Here is a 14,212-nt window from a genome sequence, read left to right on the forward strand (position 1 = left end):
TATGAAACATGAATTAGCCTACATTTAAAATAAATAACCACTTCACATACTTAGGTAAAAAGTGTTATCAAAAGATCAAATTAAAGACACAAAGAATATTTCCTCCAGTAACAAGGCCTTTATACACCCACAGATCTTCTTTCCTTTTTTTAACAGAATTTATTGGGGTGACATAGGTTAATAAAACCACATAGGTTTCAAGTGTACAACACAACAAAGCAGCATCTGCATAGTGCATTGTGTCCTCACCACCCAAAGTCAAGTCTCTTTCTCTTCCCATTTATCCCACCTTTGACCACTTTCAAGTCTCCAAACCCCCATTTCCTTCTGGCTATCAATATACTGTTCTTGTCCATGTCTGTGTGTCATATATGTATCAAAGTCTGTCTGGAAAAGGTCTAGCCATCGTCAATATAACGAGAACAGTTTACACATTGATATAACCTGGCACCAGGGACAGTAAACCAGAATGCACACGTGTGAACAATGACAACTTCACTGTACAAGTCAGTGGGGATGGTAGAAGCTGTTGAGTGAGCATGTGTACTGTGGGGCCATCACATTCAAAATGACTGAGCAAGTAGAGCGATGAATCTGCATTAAATTTTGCGTTAAGCCTGAATATTCCTCTGTGGAAACTATTTGGATGATTCAGAAGGCTGCAGCTATGGGCAACTGGTGATTGGCAGCTTCATCACAACAACACAACCTCTCATGTATCATGGCTTATGCAAAGTTTTCTGGCAAAACATCAAATCACCCAGGTGACTGAGATCCTCTAAAGCCCAGGCGTGATGCCCTGTGACTTCTGGCTTTTCCCCAAACTAAAATCACCTTTAAAAGGGAAGAGTTTTCAGACTGTCGATGAGATTCAAGAAAATATGACAGGGCAACTGGTGGCAATTGGGAAAACTGTGTGAGGTCCCAAGGTGCCTACTTTAAAGGGGACTGAGGGATCATTGCTCTATGTACAATGTTTCTTGTATCTTCTTCAATAAATGCCTCTATTTTTCATAGTGTGTGGCTGGATACTTTCTGGACAGACTTCCATGTGTGTTTCTTTTTTTATTTAATCCCTTCACCTTTTTTCACCCAGCCCCCACAACCAACCCTCCTCCCCTCTGACAGCTCTCAGTCTGTTTTCTGCATTATGCTTCTGTCTCTATTTTGTTTGTTAAATTACTTTATTGATTAGATTCTACATATAAATGAGATCATACGGTATTTGTCTTTCTCTGACTGGCATATTTCACTTAGCATAATAATTTCCAGGTCCACCCATGCTGTCAGAAAAGGTAAGATTTTTCTTCTTTCTTACAGTCAAGTAGAATTCCATTGTCTACGTATCACTGCTTTATCCATTCATCTACTGATGGAAACTTAAGCTGTTTCTAGATCTTGGCTATTGTAAATAATGCTGCAATGAACACAGGGGTGCAAATATTCTTTCAAATTAGTGTTTGGGGTTTCTTCAGATACATTCCAAGAAGTGGGATCACTGAGTCAAAAGATAATTCCATTTTTAATTTTTTGAGGAAACTCCATAGTGTTTTCCACAGTGGCTGCGCCAGTCTACATTACCACCAATAGCACACAAGGGTTCCCTTTTCTCCACATCCTTGCCAGCACTTGTTTCTGGATTTATTGATGATAGCCATTCTGATAGGTGATACTTCACTGATGTTTTAATTTGCATTTCTGTGATGATTAGCGATGTTGAGTATTTTTTTCATATGTCTATTAGCCATCTCTACATCCTCTTTGGAGAAATGTCTATTCAGATCCTTTTCTCATTTTTAAATTGGGTTGTTTGTCTTCTTAGTATTGATTTATATAAATTCTTTATGTATTTTGGAAGTTAATCCCTTATCAGATATATCACTGGCAAATATGTTCTCCCATGCAGTGGGCTCCCTTCTCACTTTGCTGATGGTTTCTTTTCTGTTCCCTTCCCTTGCCCAAGAAGATATATTGGCAAAAATATTACCAAGAGATATGTCTGAGATTTTACTGCTTATATTTTCTTTGAGAATTTTATGACTTTGTGACTTACATTAAGTCATTTATCCATTTTGAGTTTACTCTTATGTATGGTACAAGCTGGTGGTCTAGGTTCATTTTTTTGCACGTACCTGTCCATTGTTCCCAACATTATTTACTAGAGACTTTCTTTACTCCAGTGTATGTTTTTGCCTCCTTTGTCAAATACTAATTCACCATAAAGGTGGAGGTTTATTTCTGGGCTCTCTGTTCTGTTCCATTGATCTATGTGCCTGTTCTTATGCCAGTACCAGGCTCATTACAGTGGACTCCTAGTACAGTTTAATATCAGGTAGTGTGATACCTCCAACTTCGTTCTTCTTTCTCAAGATTACTGAGGATATTCAACATTTTTTGTTGTTCTATATAAATTTTTGGAATAGTCGTCCTAGATCCCACAGATGTTTTTTTTAGTGTAACTTATAATAGAACAAAAACAAAAGCAAAATCCTTGTGTCCCAGCAAAGGAGAATAGTTAATTATTTGATAGAATATTTTAAATATGTTCAAATGGAAACTGTAGACTATGCAGTAATAATTAAAACATTACTAGTATATTAATGCTCTTAATAACATATTATGACACTAACACTAAGAAGATGAAACATTATACTGAATAACATCATACTATTATATTAAAATATACATTCACGTAAATAGGATAAAGACATTAAGGCTGACAGTTTGCTCTATTTTTCACATTTTTGTAATATAACTTTAATTTTTAAAAAACAAGTTCTCAGAGTGATTTCACATGTCTTTACCTCATTACTGACTAAAAACCTAGAGCGCGGGCTGGGAACCAGAGTGTCCCAGGTTCGATTCCCAGCCAGGGTACATTCCTGGGTTGCAGGCCATAACCCCCAGCAATCGCACATTGATGTTTCTCTCTCTCTCTCCCCTCCTCCCTTCCCTCTCTAAAAAATAAATAAATAAAATATTTTTAAAAAACACACAAAAAAACAAACCTAGAAAGAATAGACCCATAAAAGAAAATTTTTCATTGTCTTCTTTATATGTATATGATTACTATAACTAAAAATTTTTTAATGTTATTTACCTCTAAACAAACTCCATCAGACTAAATGCTATATTTGTCTCCACAATTTTTAGAATATTCACTATATATACTACATAATCTAAGAATCTGAGTTATAAACACATACCTTTGCGTAAGGGTTGTGGCATCATTAAAATCTGAACAAGCAGGAGAGATGTAACATCATGATAAAGAATTGGAACCTCAGGCTGTTGTTCTTCATTTCCCAGCCTAAGAGAAAATGCATAATCACTTTAGACAGTATTATACATCTTTTCTTTCTAATTCATTTTATATTTCACATATATGCCTATGGAACAGAAATCAAACTTTCGTAAGCAACTGAGAAATCACAAAAGAAAAGGCTAGAGGTCATATTTCTTCACTAAAATATAATCTCATAGACATTTCCTTGACTTTGCCTAATATGAAAAAAATTACATAGAAATTTTATTAGGTCTTACTAAAGTAAACAATTAGCATACAATAATTTAACTCATTCTTTAAATAAGTCAATGCAATTCCTATCAAGAATCCAATGACATACTTCACAAAACTAAAACAAAGAGTTCAAAAATTTATATGGAATCACAAAAGGCCCTGCATAGCAATAGCGTTCTTGAGAAAGAAGAACAAATTTGGAGGAATCACACTACCTAATATCAAACTATACTACAAGGCCATAGGAATCAAAACAGCATGGTACTGGCATAAAAACAGATACATATATCAACGCAAGAAAATAAAGAGCCCAGAAATAAACCCACACTTTTATAGCTAATTAATATTGGACAGAGGAAGTAAGCACATACAATGGGCTAAAGGTAGTTTATTCAATAAAATGGTGTTAGGAAATTGGACAGCTATGTGCAAAAAAAATGAAACTTAAGCCATCTTTTTATAGCACACACAAGAATAAATTCAAAATGGACCAAAGACTTAAATTTAGCCCTGAAACCATAAAAATCCTAGAAGAAAATATAGGCAATAAAGTTTCAGACATTGCTTCTACCAATATTTTATCTGATATATCTCTTTCAGGGAAACAGGGAAACACAAGAAAAAAAATAAACAAATGGGACTACATCAAACTATAAAGTTTTTGCACAGCAAAGGAAACCATCAACAGCAAAAAAAAAGACAATCCATGAAATGGGAGAATATATACACCAATACATCTGATAAGTAATTAACATCCAAAATTTATAAAGAACTTACAAAGCGCAACACCAAAAAAGTAAATAACCCAATTAAAAAATGGGCAAAGGGCCTGAATAGATACTTCTCCAAAGAGGACATATAGACGGCCAATAAACACATGAAAAGATGCTGATCATCATTAATCATCAGAGAAATGCAAATTAAAACCAGAACGAAGTATCACCTGTCAGAATGGCTGTCATCAATAAGTCAACAAACAACAAGTGCTGTCTAGGATGTGGAGACATGGGAATGCTTTTTCAATATTGATGGGAATGTAGATTGTTGCAGCCACTGTGGAAAGCAGTATGAAGATACCTTAAAAAATTAAAAATGGATCTGCCTTTTGGCCCAGAAATCCCACTTCTGGGAATATATCCAAAGAAACCCAAAACACTAATTTGAAAGGACATAAGCACCCCTATGTTCACTGCAGTGTTATTTACAACCACCATGATACGGAAGCAGCCCAAGTGTCCATCAGCAGATAAGTAGATAAAACAAACATGGGACATTTACACAATGGAATTCTACTCAAGTGTAAAGAAGAGGACAATTTTACCCTTTGCAACAGCACAAATGGGCCTGGAGAACATTATGCTAACTGAAATAAACCAGTCAGAGAAAGACAAATACCATGTGATTTCACTCATATGTGGAATCTAATGAATAAACTGAACTAACAAGCAAAACAGAGACAGACTCATAGATAGAGAGCAGGATGGCAGCTAGAGTGGCAGGAAGTTGAAGGGGAGGGATCAAACAAAAATAACTGGACTCAGGGACATGGACAATAGTGCAGGGAGTGTGGTGACTGACTGCAGGAGGAGGGTGCATAAGGGGGATAAATGGTGATGGAAAAATACAATAAAAAACAAAATAAATTAAAAACAAAGAAATTCTTATCACTAGTCATAGAATGTTGTGTTGAAAACTAATTAGTGAGAAAACAAGAAAAGATACCTCAATTTAAAAAAATCTAATATATAGATATGAAATACAGATGACATAATCAACTGCAAATACAAATTAGCGAACTAATGAAGCTAATTGAACTAATGAACTAATAAAAAAGAGAGTAAATACAGGGGGTAAAAACTCAAACAGGTTTTTCTAGAAATTCCCTAGATCTCTTAGTACTAGGAAAGGAAGCATGAGGTAATAGTTAAGGACTTAGGCTCTGAAATCAGGAAGATTTGAAATCAAATGCCAGCTGTATTCCTTTCTAAACCACAGGTTCCTGATATGTATGCAATAAAAACTGGGATAACAATGGTATCTATGGTATAGAATCATGGTGATGATTATATACACAAAACATAAAAACGCCTAGCATGAAGTAAGCACTAGAGAAGTGTTCACAGCATTTCAGAAGTGTTCACTACTATCCTAATGGATATTAAATCATAGGGCTTAAAAAGAACATAACCCAGCTATGAGTATTATGGAAAGCATGGTACCTATGTCTCTTTTTTAAAATCTTAATTCAACAATTCTATACTTAAAAAATCTTTTGTTTGCTGAACATCTTTAGACTCAGAATTAGGCTTTCTAATACTTTATTTGCACACCATCCTGTCATTGAGTGTGCAAGTCTAGCTAGGAAAAAAATTACTAGCTCATACAAACAAAAGTGATTTTCCTTAGCCACAACATGAAAAATACTTATAGTTTGCTCATTTTTGTCTATAAACACCCCAAAACACATAAAATTTTATTTTATTTTGTTTTTGAGAAGTAGCAGGACATATTCATAGCCTCAAAGTATCTCCCCACAAGATACTAACTATAAGGGATGAAATAATAATTGCACAGTGAAAAAACCTAGCAGATACCACATTAGCCAAATGATGACAGTTATTATCATCAATAACAAGATAAATCAATATAACATATGCCTCCGAATAAAACACAGTAAAAAGAACACATTACTTCTGTGGTATTTCTGCCAAAAGTTTATAGCCTGAATCTAACCACAAGGAAATATGAGATGAAAATAAATTGGAGAATTCTACAAAATAATTGGCCTGAGCTCTTTTTTTTTAAGCATCATAAAATCCAAAAAAAAAAAAAAGTGAGGAACAATTTCAGATCAAAGGAAATTAAAGAGACATGACAACTAAACAGGTACATGATCTTGAATTTTCTTTGCATTGCATTTGCATTTCCCAGGGTATTCCTCAAAAAAATAGCAAAATCTGAATAGGTTCTGTATGAGGTAGGGGTCAATATTAACTGTTCCTCATATAAACAGACAATTACCCAACACCATTCACTACAAAGACTATACTCCCCTCACTGCTCCTTAGTGCCATCTATACTAGATATCCAGTATCTAGTATATCACGAGAACGGTTTGTGTGTATGTGTTTTAAACAGGTGTTTTGTTTTGTTTTGTTTTAATCACTATTGTGCAGCACCTAATGAAATACTCAATTTAGGAAAGAATCACCAAGGATTGAAAAATCCTTAGAAGAAAGGCTGACAGGGAAATTTACAATAGAGGGATCAGATTTAGACTACCTGAACCCACTGATCAATTCTGATATTAAACGAGGAACAACCAGCCATTTTGTGCCTCCATTAGACTATTTTATCTGCATAAAAACTAATGGGATTCTTTAAAAATTTTTCTCAGTGGGTAGGAATTTTTATAGAAAATATAATTGTAAACTTTTCCATTTTTATTACATATTTCTGTATTTTATGAGGAAAATTCACATATTCATAAAGAATTCCAATCTTATTTTTATACTTAACCATTTAAAAAAACAGTTTTAACTGACTTTAATCTTTCAATAATACTTACTGCGAATTCATCTCTTCTAACTGTGTGAGCTTTCTCCAGGGACTATACTCAGAATCAATGCTATAAAGCCGCATGTGCAAGGCTAATACATGGAACAGTTGATCTAAATAAATTGAAGAAAAGGTAATTAGAAAGTTTACAAAATTCTTCCAGAACAATTCAGACAAAATTTCTCACTAATTCATAAATGTTTCCTATCCTTATAATTACAGTTCACCAACTTTCAGTACAATTACTTCAGGCTCTCTTTTAAGCTAAACTCTTAAATACATCTAAATTTCAATGGGAATGTGGACTGTCCTTATAGTCAGCCTTAACAGGAATGTTTTTGCTTTTTCTTCATCTGTCATGGACTACTTTTCCTTGGCTCTATGCTACAGCCATACAACATGTATTTCTCATTATTGTGGTCTCCTCCTAACCAAAATGAACTATTATCTTCAACACCATTCCCTGAGTAATATGGACAATAACAACTATATAAATCAGTTAGGTGAAATTTTTCTTTACCTAATATTTCCCCCTAAGTCTTCTTTAGGTTGAATTTTGACTTTATCATTTTTTGATTCAACATGAAGAAAAAAATAACTGGAACAAGAATATTATTTAGGAGGACTAATCCAGCTATTTTCTTCCCTTTAAACCATAATAATAATTTATCAGTCTTACCTTTCAACAAAATTCTACTCATGACATTTATAAGAAAAAATTACTTAAATTTTTGTAATTATCCAGAAAAAATCCTAAAGTTTACTTTGGTATCACCTGTCCTTTTTTTGTATAAATAATAAGGATTGGATTATTCTGCCACAAATACAAAGATTTATTTATCAAAAGTCATTTTCTAGAAAGTCAGGTAATACTTCTTGACATATGACTTTAATTAATTCTTAAAACCAGAAAGGAGGAAATTAGCCACCATATTATTGTCATATTCTCTAAATTAAAATAATCAAAAGTAGACAAGATTTTGTTTCTCTAAGCAACTGACTTGAAAATCAACTACATTTTAGACTAAGATCCATCAATATGATTTCTGTGTGGGTAGGATATGTAGTAGTAGTCGCAGTAATATTTTGTAGTAGTAGTAACAGTAGTAGTTGTTGTTTTGGGAAGCTATTGTAAAACACAGAACTATAAGATTAACAAAATAAATGTTCCACTCCATGGGCAGGGGAGGTAGGCAGCAAAGTTAATCCTAAAACTGTGCATACATTTTTCAGTCAGGTCTTTCCATAACAAACAGAAGAATCTAAATACCTTACCCTGCTTCAACCTCTGTCTATAAGTCATTGTATAGTATAAATCCTCTCTTAAAATTTCTTTATGCTATAAATGGCTAACACTAGGTGAGTATTTATTATGTGCCAAGCACTACTTAATAATTTACTTTACATAACTTATCTCAATTTTCACAAAAATTCCACCAAGTAGGTAATATTGTTATCCCCAGTCTTGAAAGCAGTAAGCTTCTCAAATTTCCCGTTTTTTCCACTACCCTGGTCCCACTGATAACACTGAGAAGAAGGGATATTTTTAGCAAAAAAGTAACATAATGAAAAAAATATTGGTTGTTTTATTTTAATCCATTACACATAAGAGGTTGTTTTTATCAAGTATATAATTTATAATTTTTAAAAGTATTTAGAACTAAAAGTATTACAAAACTAAATTGCTCTATCAGAAAAATATAAAGATTAATTCAAGTTGCAACGTGGGAGGTTTTGCATTCTTTTTACATAGGTGTTAACTGACTCGAAGAGCTCTTTTAAATATATCCTTCCGAGATGAAAGTCAGTTAACTTAAAGTTTAAGGTTTAATCAAAAGCATAGAAGTTGCCATTTTATTAACCTGTTTTGCACTGAAGCCATAGCTAGCACAGAAATAATGTTGTAATCTATATTTCCAGCCTCTACCATAATTAAAGAAATACAAATGGTAGAGGAAACATTTTCATCTCCTCATATTCCCTCCTTCTGCAGAGGAGGAAAGAGGCCCATTCGAAGGATGCACCTTGTCAGATGACACTAATATTTACTGGAAAAACTATTGAGTAGAATTTAAGATTCACTATTTCCTATTTATTTCTGTCACTCCAGTTCTCCTTGAGGTTTTAATGATTAAAAGAATAGTACAAATTCCTTTAAAAAAAAATCCTCACCAGAGGATATGTTTATTGACTTGAGTGAGTGAGAGAGAGCAAGAGGAAGACATCGATCAGTCTGCCTTCTGTGAGCACCCCAGTCAGGGGTCAAACCCACCACCTTTTGCTGTATGGGACAATGCTCCAACCAGCTGCACCACCCGGCCAAGGCCAAAACCCCTTTTTTAACACACACACACACACACACACACACACACACACAACTTTCCTATGAAAAAATGAGATTGTAACCCTAAGACATCTTCTAATACTATTAATACAATATATAACAAGAGTCCTTGGTATTGGCTTTTACCAGAACGAAAGAATAATAACATAACTAATGACGTATTTCTACCTTTCAAAACCAATTCTAGAAATTGCAGGTAACTTCAGTGGGAAATAGAGAATTGGCTAAATAACAATCAGTACTTTTAACTATGTTTATATAATTCACTGTGTTTTCAAAATTTAGTCTTGAGACCTATCAGTAAGAATGAACTCTAACACTCCTATAGCAGCAAGAATATCACATACTAAACAAATACTGACAGTAGTAGATACAGGATAAGGAAAACTTAAATCATAATCAGAAAGTTAAAAACTAAAAAAATGAAAAAATTTATTAAATACCAACTGTGTGCATGATATTTTAAAAGTTGAAAAACAATTATATCAAGACAGCATATTAAGCCCCGGCTGGTGTGGCTCAGTGGATTGATCACTGGCCTGTGAACCAAAGGGTCACTGGTTCAATTCCCAATCAGGCCACATGCCTGGGTTGCAGGCCAGGTCCCCAGTAGTGGGTGCTTGAGAGGCAACCAAACATTGATGTTTCTCTCCCTCTCTCCCTTCCTTCCCCTCTCTAAAAATACATAAATAAAATCTTTTAAATAAAAAAAGGAAAGCCTATTAAAATTCTGAATAACAGTAGTAAAAGGAATAGATAACTCCTTTTTTGGAACGACACATTTTAAATTTCTAAAGTTAGACCTACATTTATAAAAGAGTTTGGAAATGAAAAACATTAAATTAACTTACAGGTGTGCTATGTGATTTCAACATATGTACAGGAGATACCACTGTCTAGCAGGAGCTAAGAAGTCTTGGATTTGAATCCAAGCTCTGTACCGGCCATGTGTCCTTGGACAAATTATCTCAGTTTTATTATCAGTAAAAAGGGGATAATACCACCTTTCTGGGCTTTTATACAGTAATAGAAGTCACAGTAATAACACACATCTGAGGTGTGTAGATAGGTATGCTTACATATATGTATGTACATATATGGTTTCTAGGAATAAATTCTAAACAATAAATTTAATATTTATAAACTTGAGATATTATACCTAAAATTGGAGATTATGACTATTTTAGAAACATCAGGCCTCCATATAAAATTAATACTCTACAAAAATATTAACATATATTTTTAACTCTCTTCTCGCTCCTCTCCTGAACTGTTGGTATCACTCTTCCCTGGTTCTCCCCCAGTACTTTCTCAATTACTTTGTATATGCTCTTCTTGCTCTACTGAACCCTAACGTGTTATTCTCCCTAAGGAAGGAAAAGGGATCCCTTCTTAGTCCTCTTTGCCTCTCATTCTACATACACTACTTCACCTAAGCTAGACTTCCACCTCTACCTATAATTTTACCACTGACAAATTTCTCTAGCACTTCAGATGTTCAACAGGCACCATAAAAATCAATATATATCCAAAGCTAAACAGATTATATAGCCCCGCCCAGCTTCAATGTTCATTTCCTCTTATAATCCCTATTTGAGTAAATGACATCAATGACCACACAAACATCCAAGGAAAAACTTGAGAGTCATCTCCTACATCCTTGCCTTCCATGGCTAATTAATTACCAGTCCTATTCATTCAGCCTCCTATGATCCAACCTCTCCTGCTCTACCACACCACTACATCATTCTCAATTGGATAACTCAAAAGAGTACTCATTCAGCTTCAAATCTGTTGTGTCACCCTCTTCCAATACCTGTAAACAATAAATCTATTCATATTATCTCACCTTTGGTTCATGAACCACTGAAGTAACAGGCATGGAATACCCTTCATGAGCTAATCCCTATCTTCTTTTTCCAGTTTCTTTCTCTTTTTTTTTTAAGATTTTATTTATTTATAGAGATAGGAAAGGAGAAAGAGATGGAGAGAAACATCAATATGTGGTTGCCTCTCATGCACCCCCTACTGTGGACCTGGCCCAAAACCCAGGCATGTGCCCTGACTGGGAATCGAACCAGTGACTCCTTGGTTCACAGGCCTGCATTAAGCCACTGAGCTACACCAGCCAGGGATGTCAGGTTTATTTCTTAACCTGTTTTCCTCCCTTCCCCTTCCCAAGTAATTCCACAATGTGTCATGTTATCTCATTTTTTTTTTTTGCAAACTGTACTTTCAGCCTAGAATAGTACCTTCTTGTCTTCAAAGAAAATTCAATTCATCACCAGCTCAAGCACTCTTCTGTAAAGTTTTCTCTAATATCATACCTAAGACAGATGTAATCAGCCCTTGCTTTTATGCATTCTCTATACCTTGAGTTAACTGTTTTTGCAGTTTTTATACAGCCCTGTAATTATCTTTTCCTTACATTCCTCTCTTATTACATGGTGAGTTCTCCCTGAAAAAGACAATTGTGTCATTCCCTCTTTGTACTTCCTAGGCTAGCAGTGTTTAACATATAATACAATTTTTTAAGAATGATGAATATTATATGAATAAGTCAACCATCTTGTAAAAATCATAATATGTAAGCATAAAATTCATGAAGAATTTATACTCATCCTTTTCTCTCATTATAACACACTGGATCACTAACCAAAAATAGGCCAATTAATCAGCCTTAAGTCCACTGCTCCCGAAGGGACACACCTATCCACCCCACGGAAGCAGTGCCGGACCGACTGCTCCCGCCTTCCTCCCCATGCTAGTGGCTGTAACAGCTTACATGGGACAAAGGATTCTATTTTTCTGAAATACCTCACCAAATGCTTTCCTTCCAACTGTGAGAAATCTAAGGCATTATTGTGTGCTTAATTACAACAGAGACATATCATTACTAAAACAGAAAACATCACTAAAAGACTGGTCTGTCCTTATAAAAATAAACAAAACCCTAAAATTTCATTATAAGAAGTCTCAGCTGGAACAAACAAGTAAGGTTTAGCAATACCGTCCATCTTTATCAACTTTAAAGTAAGACTATTTTACATACACACAGGAAAATCTATAAAGTACATAAAAACAACTTCTACTTTACTGTAAAATCAATAGATTTACATGTATGACTATGAATACCATACATGCACATGAAACACCATTATGCCAATTTTTATGTCTACAGGAATATCCACTTAAGGAAACTGAACCCAAAGTTGTTACATGTGAAAATCTTTTAAAAATGCTTTTGAGCAGATGTTCATTGAGCTTGGAAATCTGTGTCTCTGTCAGTTATTTCAGGATGTGCAAGAAATTGAAAACTGGTATATTATTTCTTCATATAACTCATATTAGTCACTAAGACAGAAATACATATGAAAGAGAGAATTATCCTAAAGACTTTTTTTAATTTTAATCATTGTTCAAGTACAGTTTTCTCCCTTTTACTCCCATTCCAGCCCACCCACCCAACCCTCCCCACTTCCTAAAGACTTTGATAAATTTGTTCTACCTTAAATTTTATCACTGTTAAAATTTCTCTAAGATAAACTTAACTTGGTCTGCATTTCCACCTCAAGATTTTAGTCCTGTAAATGTAAATTATCAGTGAGTAAATAACTGTCAAAGAAAAAACAATCTCTGAATTAGCACAGGGAGAAAAATCTCAATTTCTCTGGAAGAAAACAGACAAGATAACAGCAGGGTTAGTGTGGCAGAGCCTGTGAGGACCCCAAGGCAACAATGTGCTCTAGGATGTCCTTGACTAAGCCCATGAGTGAAAGTTCTTAAAGGCTCTGCATCCTCTGGGACACTTAAGGGCAAGGGATACTTCATACATAACTAAACTCAGAGTCGGAAGAGCTGGGTTCAAGTGCAAATTCTGACATTTGCCAGCTGTATGACTTGGTAAAGCAATCACCATGAACTTTAGTTGCCTTTTCTATGAAAAAGAGATAAATGATTTATGTGAAAGTACTTTACAAACTTTAAAACTAGATATGTAAGGTATTGTCAAAATACCATAGTATGCTACTATGTGAATCCATTTTGCTCATACTTTACTGTGAAAAATTTCCCAGACACATATTTAAGAGTGAACTCTTATTTTGACTACATACTGGTCATTTTACTTCAATATTTAAAATTTTGGCTTGAATACATGAGCACTACGATTTTATTTGATTCTTCAGTATAAATGTCCCAGTAGCATTTTCTGGTTCTACTGTCAGAGAAAGAACAATTTCCTCCCTGCCCTGACTTTCTACTCTGACCCTGACTTGGGCTTGCATGCCTGTAATCGCCTATCAGGCATCACTCTAGCTGTTCAGACAAAATTCATTTTATCCTTCTTGACAAAACTAATCTTCAATTTCATCAAAAAGTTGTAAAGAAACATTATTTCAAAAGTGAAATTTCCCTTATCATTTGCTTAATTAGTGGAGCATTTTCTCACTCTCTTATGTCAAAATATCATGGAAAAAAGAGACACTTCACACAATGAAATATACAGGTAATGTATCACACAACTGTACACTTGAAACCTATATAATTTTATTAACCAATACTTAATTAAATGGGAAAAAGTTATGTTAAAAAATTTGTAATGAGATATTTAACAGGCAATGGAGAGCTAAAGAATGAGAAAAGGAAAATATTGACTTATAAGGAGTCTCTAGAAAAAGACAAAATTTTTGTTTAATAGTACCATTAAAGTTCTATTGGAAGATGAAAAAAAATGACATATTTGATCTAAGAGCTTATGAAACACCATCGATTTAAGTTCTGGTGTTCAG

General features: G+C 34.3%; 1 protein-coding gene across 6 annotated transcripts in view; it reads right to left on the reverse strand.

The window, feature by feature from the left end:
- The window catches only part of UBR3 (ubiquitin protein ligase E3 component n-recognin 3), a 212,589-nt gene that overhangs the window by 33,912 nt on the left and 164,465 nt on the right, over positions 1 to 14,212 (reverse strand). For all 6 annotated transcript variants that reach the window (XM_045840779.1, XM_045840481.1, XM_045840699.1 and 3 more), the window contains 2 exons: positions 7,089 to 7,191; positions 3,207 to 3,310 (listed from right to left, as the gene is read on the reverse strand). In XM_045840779.1, coding sequence (XP_045696735.1) covers positions 3,207 to 3,310; positions 7,089 to 7,191 — 207 coding nt within the window. The remainder of the gene's footprint in view (positions 1 to 3,206; positions 3,311 to 7,088; positions 7,192 to 14,212) is intronic.

Source organism: Phyllostomus hastatus, unplaced genomic scaffold (genome assembly GCF_019186645.2).
Source record: "Phyllostomus hastatus isolate PE091 unplaced genomic scaffold, TTU_PhHast_1.1 phas_contig_1, whole genome shotgun sequence".
Taxonomy (NCBI): Eukaryota; Metazoa; Chordata; class Mammalia; order Chiroptera; family Phyllostomidae; genus Phyllostomus; species Phyllostomus hastatus.